This window comes from Helianthus annuus, chromosome 3, assembly GCF_002127325.2.
Source record: "Helianthus annuus cultivar XRQ/B chromosome 3, HanXRQr2.0-SUNRISE, whole genome shotgun sequence".
Lineage (NCBI taxonomy): Eukaryota > Viridiplantae > Streptophyta > Magnoliopsida > Asterales > Asteraceae > Helianthus > Helianthus annuus.
The window spans coordinates 83,897,930-83,904,042 of record NC_035435.2 but is presented as its reverse complement, the minus strand read 5'-3'; the positions used below and the strand labels follow the sequence as shown (position 1 = coordinate 83,904,042).

Sequence of the window (6,113 nt, the reverse complement as noted above, 5' to 3'; positions counted from 1 at the left end):
ACCATTTGTGCCCACTTGTTATGAAATGGAATTTGCAACTGGACATCTAAGTTATGCTTTTGTTACTTTGACTCAACTGGACATCTAACTTATGTACATAATTGACCATACTTGCAACTGACTCAAACTGCATTTGAAGCCAAAATGGCCAAAGTTTGAACCAAAATTGACAAACTGTGTAAAGCAAAATTGGCCAAAGTTTGAACCAAAAAAGTTTGACCAATTTGCAGTCAAATTGTAACTTGGTGCAAAATTGGACAAAGTTTGAACCAAACTAAACTGCTGTCAAACTGTAAATAGGTGCAAAATTGACCAAAGTTTGAACCAAAGTGCAACTGCACTTGCAGAAACAGCAGAATCACTAAACCAAACTGTTGTCAAACTGTAAGTTGAATCAAAATTGGCCAAAGTTTGTACCAAACAGTAAATGCACTTGTAGAAACAATGTGTGACTCAAAAAAGTCAAACAACAATTGTCAAACAACATAGACCATAATGGAATATGTACACCAATGTGTGACTCAGAAAAGTCAAACAACAATTGTCAAACAACATAGAAAAAGTCAATCAACAAAAGTCAAACAACACAGAAAAAGTCAAAAAACACTGAAAAGTCATACATTGACTAATTAATTTGTCCCACATTACTAGAATGTGGTTTTAGACAAAATATTAGAGTAAATAAGTCATACATAACATTGTCACAAACACAAAAGATCACATATATTCTACATAACTTCAGCCTTCCTTGTTGCCCCTCTCTTTGGTCTTTCTCTTTCCCTTTTAACTTGACTTGTTGGTTCCCTTTTGAGTAGGTTTCTGAGTTGCCTCTTGAGTGGACTGTTGGGTTGCCTCTTGAGTAGACTGTTGGGTTCCCTTTTGAGTTGATTTCTGGCTACTCTTCTTCTGTCTCTTTGGAGCAGAACCACCCGGAGATACAAACTTTAAGCCAGGTAATTAATTAACCAATAAACTTAAACTTAATAAAATTTACCTTTAGTTGTTTTCCCCTTCTCAGTGCACTTTCTTTTGTTGTGTCCTCTAGCCCCACAGATACTACAGTTCATTATAACCCCATGCTTTGTGAGTTTCCCTGGCTTTTTGGATCTTCATAAGGATCCCTCTTCCTATTCTTCTTGGGCCTACCAGGAGCAGATTTGATTGGTGGTGGATCCATTGGCTGATGGATCTTGGTCCAATACCTTTCACTAGGCAATGGAGGTATTGAGACCTCATAAGCCTTCATGTATGTATCTTTGTGATAACACACATCAACATAGTCTTCAGGACTCTTATGTAGAAAACCAGCAACAGCACATACATGTTTACAAGGATATCCCCTTAAATCCCATTTTCTACATGTGCAGGTTCTGTTTTCCAGATCCACAGAGACATCATCAAAATCCCTTACTTGAAAAACTTGATATGATGAGGGATACACCTCACATCTATAAGAAGAACCTTTTGAAAATTCAAGTTTTTCCTGGATTTTAGGGCATATGATAACATCTTTGGCAGCCATTTCTGTCCTTTTTGTCACTAACCTACTCATGACCTGAATCCTTATATCCTCTAACATATGTATTATGTGTTTTGACCTTGCATTAATGATAAAACCATTAAAGGTTTCTGCCATGTTGTTTACTATTACATCACACTTGGTGTGGGTGTCCAAATAGCACTTGTTAAACCACTTGGGATTCTGCTTCAGTAAGGCCTCTACTGCATCAGGATTGATTGATTTCATGTCTTCAATTGCTTGTAGATAGTCACCTTCAGAGTAAGCCCTGGTTGATTTCCAATACAACTCTTTTAGCTCCTCATCTTTGAATGTTTTGTGCCAATTTGCATAGATGTGCCTTGCACAGTTTCTATGCTCTGCATAGGGCCAAATACATGAAACAACATTTAATAGACCCTGCCAAACCAATTAAACATAAGTAATGAATAACTAAACAACTGATTTAGGAAGACAGAATTGAGTAACAACCTTTTGCTGGTCAGAAATGAATGTCCATGAAGCCCCACCATCAGTTACTTCCAAACAATGCATTAGCTCATGTATGAACCATTCCCAACTGTCATTGTTTTCTCCTTCAACAACTGCCCAAGCCAAAGGATACATTTGCTCATTAGCATCCCTCCTAACAGTAGTTAACAACATTCCTCCAAGGAAGGTCTTTAGAAAACACCCATCTAAGCACAACACCTTCCTGCATCCAGCTAGAAACCCTTTTTTAAGACCATCATAACATACAAACAGTCTGAAGAATGCTTCACATGTGGCCTCTGGATCTAGATTAATGAAACCTGGTGGAGCAGTTTCCAACTTGAAAGTTTATGTTGGATTTGCTTTCCTTAATGCATGCAGATATGAAGCAATCTTACTGTAATGATCTCTCATTGATCCATGAAGCTTCTTATGTGCACTTGTCGTAGCCTTATTGTTGGTGCATCTGTCTGTCGTCTTCGTCTTGTATCGAGTCTTGTATAGATTTGTTTAGATTAGACCACGAAATATTGATTTACCACGAAATAATGATTTACCACGAAATGAACATTGCACTTTCGTGGGATATCAGAAAGTTGCACTTTCGTGGGAAATCAGAAAGTGTCATTTCGTGGGGAATCAGAAAATGTCATTTCGTGGGGAATCAGAACTACTATAAATAGGGTAGTGGTAGTGTCATTTCGTGGGGAATCAGAATTTAGTATCGAAGTGCTACCGGTATATTCTTGTAACCGTTTTCTCTGTCAAATCAATATACAAGAAGGTTAAAGTGTGAATCAAGCTGTTTTCAAGTCTATACGTTTGTTTCCGCCTCTCGTATAGATAAGAACTCTTCTGAACGACTCGTTCGGGTCCGAAACCGATCCTACAAGTGGTATCAGAGCTCAGGAGGAAGAGATCTTTCCAAAACAGCCTGTTTTCATCACGATTTCTGTTTCTACACCATTCTTTTTCAAAATTTAACACTTTTCACAGTTAAAATCGGCCGAATTTCACATATATTGTGCGTAAACATGTTTTAATCAATCCTTGAAAGTTTCAGCTTTAAAATCGACCTAAAACGTGTAATTTTTCATGATTCCGCTTCAAATGCAACGAGTAAAGATGACGTCAGCAACATTTTGGGTCTGATTTCGCTTGAAATCATGTTTTTTGCCTGATTCCGCTCGAAAATAAGGTTTAATTTCGCTCGAATTGAGGTTCCGCTCGAAAAATAGTTGATTTCGCTCGAAACTTCAGGTTAATTCCGCTCGAATTGAGGTTCCGCTCGAAAATAATGTGTTGATTCCGCTCGTATCATGATCCCGCTCCAAATTACATTTTGATTCCGCTCCAACAGGACTACTTTGTGATTCCGCTTGTAAATCATATGTGATTCCGCTCCTAACGCTTGACCTGTCATTGTTTTGCGACCCAAGACATTTAATCGACCCAATCAGGCTATTTGAACAATTAAAATTGTCGGCAAAAATGGTTTGATTATACCTATTTGCATGTGATGGATATAAGTGTGTCGGCCACTTTTATTGATTAGTGAATTAAATCAAGTCTATGTCGGACATGTGAATTGTATAGACCCAATCAATCAATTTAAAGAGTATCGGTCCAATCACAGTTTGAGGTTCTATTAAAACTGTTGACATTAAATTGACAGCCCATCTCACCCATATATTAACAGCGGCCCAATCACATTGTAGAGTTGTCGGATAAATGAATGTTAAAGGCCCAATCAGATTTACAGGTTTAAAGGCCCAATCATTATTGTCGGACTAATGGATTATGCGGCCCAATTAGATCCGATCAATTTGTCCACCTCATACTTTATGAACGGCCCAATCATAGTTGTCGGTTCAGTGTTTTAGAGGCCCAATCATTGTTAAAAGTTGTTAAACATGAGCGGCCCTATCACATGTTTTGAATTAAAGGCGGCCCAATCAGAATGATGTTAATAATCGGCCTAATCATTTTACAAGTTAGTGAGTATCAGTGCAATTAGTTTTAATTGAACTTTACTGTTGTCGGCTAATCGAGTAAAAGTTTGTTTGATTCACTTTGAAATTGTTGCGGCCCAATCAGCCTACTTTAATGAACGGCCCAATGAGATTGTTTGTATGATAATGATTTTGTTGAACATTTAATTGTTGGTTCAGTGGATTTAGAGGCCCAATTACAAATCAAGTTGTCAGCCCACGTGATCGAGATTAAGCGGCCTAATCAAAGACAACAGTCATTAATTTTTGTTATAGGTTCATTTCGTCGGCCCATGTGACTTGGATTTGTGTCAGATATATATAAAGTCGAGTTCGGCCCAATTGAGTCAATTTCTATCGGCCCATTCACTCAGTTTGCACGATTTGGAGTTCAGTCAGTCTGCGAGTCTTCGACACGAGTCCTAGATCGATTCAATCGTCACACACATTTCACATATTCAATCCATTTAAACTGATCATTTTGTTTGATTGTTTGCAGGTATTATTTTTTACAAGGTGATAAATTTGTGAAAATCCGAAAAAATGGACGAGGAATTCTACAACGCATTTGCTACTCCAGTTACACCGATGAGTATTGCGCAGAACACAATGTTGGAAAACGAAACGGGTACTATGCAGAAACCGCCCAAACTCATGAACATTGAAGAATATAAGGGTTGGGAAGGTCGTTTCGAAAACTGGGTACAAGCTAATTACCTAGACGCTTGGGAATGTGTCGAGACAAAGTATATTCGACCGTTAAACGACGATGAAGAGGAGATTGCCATCAAAGATATGAGTGCCGATGACAAGAAGAAATACAAGAACGAGAAAATGATGCTGAGTTTGCTACAACAAGCTGTGAAGGAAGACATTATGGTCTTGTTGCAACACAACGGAAGTTCTTATTCAATTTGAAAAGCGTTGCGATCAAAGTTTGTTGGTAGTCAAGAGATGGTCAAGAACAAGAAATCACTTCTAAAGAAAGAGTTTGACTTGTTTCGAGGGTTGAAAAATGAAAGCACAAAGCAAATTATTGAAAGATATTGCAATCTTTTAGCCAACATGAGAAGATTAAGCATCAAAAAAGATAATGAAGAGTTGATTGAAAAACTTGCAGATGCGTTGCCACACGAAACATGGGGCACATATCTGATGATGCTTAGAAACAAGAAAGGATTCAACACGCTCACATTGAGTAAATTCATTGAGAAGCTGGAAGCTCAAGAGATGGAGCAACGAAAGATTATTCGAATGAAGGATTTCGATGGTGAACAAGACATCGGGTTGTACTACAAAGCAGGGGTAAATGAGAAATCCACAAATTTATCTCCAAAAGTAGAAACTGCTTACAATGCCAAAAATTCAACCGGAAGTTCATCAAAGGGATCAAGCAGCAACACAAGTTTCTCATCATTGCCATCATTTGATCCGAACATTTCAGCAACAAAGAATGGGAGAAAACTTCAATGCAACATTGTTTTAAATCTTGAGAATGATCAAGATTACTCTGAGGAAGTTGCTAAAAATCACATGTCTTTGTTAGGAATGCTTTTGGAATCTTACAGCAGTTTTGTTGCAGGAAAGATCGGGAATCCTATGCTTACAAAAGAGGATTATGATCAGATTGATGCTGAGGAAATGGAGCTTATGGATATAAAATGGTGTTTGGCCAGTGTGTTGAAGAGAGCTGAGAAATTTAAGCAGATCACATGAAGAATGACTTACGTGATGCTAACATTTCTCCTTTAGGTTTCGATAAATCTAAAGTTACTTGTTTTCGTTGCAGGGAGAAAGGACACTTCAAGAGGGAGTGTACAAATCGCGAAGCAAGTGGAGCTCAGAATCCTTTCAACAACAACAATGATTACTATCGAAAGGCCATCTATCATCAAGTTGCTCAACAATCACCTCAACAACAACAACATCAGGCACAAACTGCACATGGAAGAAGTGTGATTGAAGATTCTGGAAAGAGAGCTTGTGTGGTCAATCAAGATGGACAGAAATCATCAACGGGATTCAACTGGAACAAATATATTTCATCTGATGCTAAAGCATGTGTGATTGATCAAGATGACGAAAAGCTACCCGAGGGGTTTAGCTGGGAAAAATTCACTTGGGATGATTAT

The 6,113-nt window shown here is 38.1% G+C and overlaps 1 protein-coding gene across 1 annotated transcript; it reads right to left on the bottom strand.

Moving 5' to 3' along the window:
- Window positions 1-1,066: 1,066 nt before the first annotated feature.
- LOC110931364 lies at window positions 1,067-2,164 on the bottom strand. Its single transcript, XM_022174761.1, has 2 exons — window positions 1,991-2,164; window positions 1,067-1,918 (listed from the first exon to the last, which is right to left on the bottom strand). The coding sequence occupies exons 1-2, from the start codon at window positions 2,162-2,164 to the stop codon at window positions 1,067-1,069; spliced, it is 1,026 nt and encodes a 341-aa protein (XP_022030453.1).
- Between the last annotated feature and the right edge of the window lie 3,949 nt (window positions 2,165-6,113).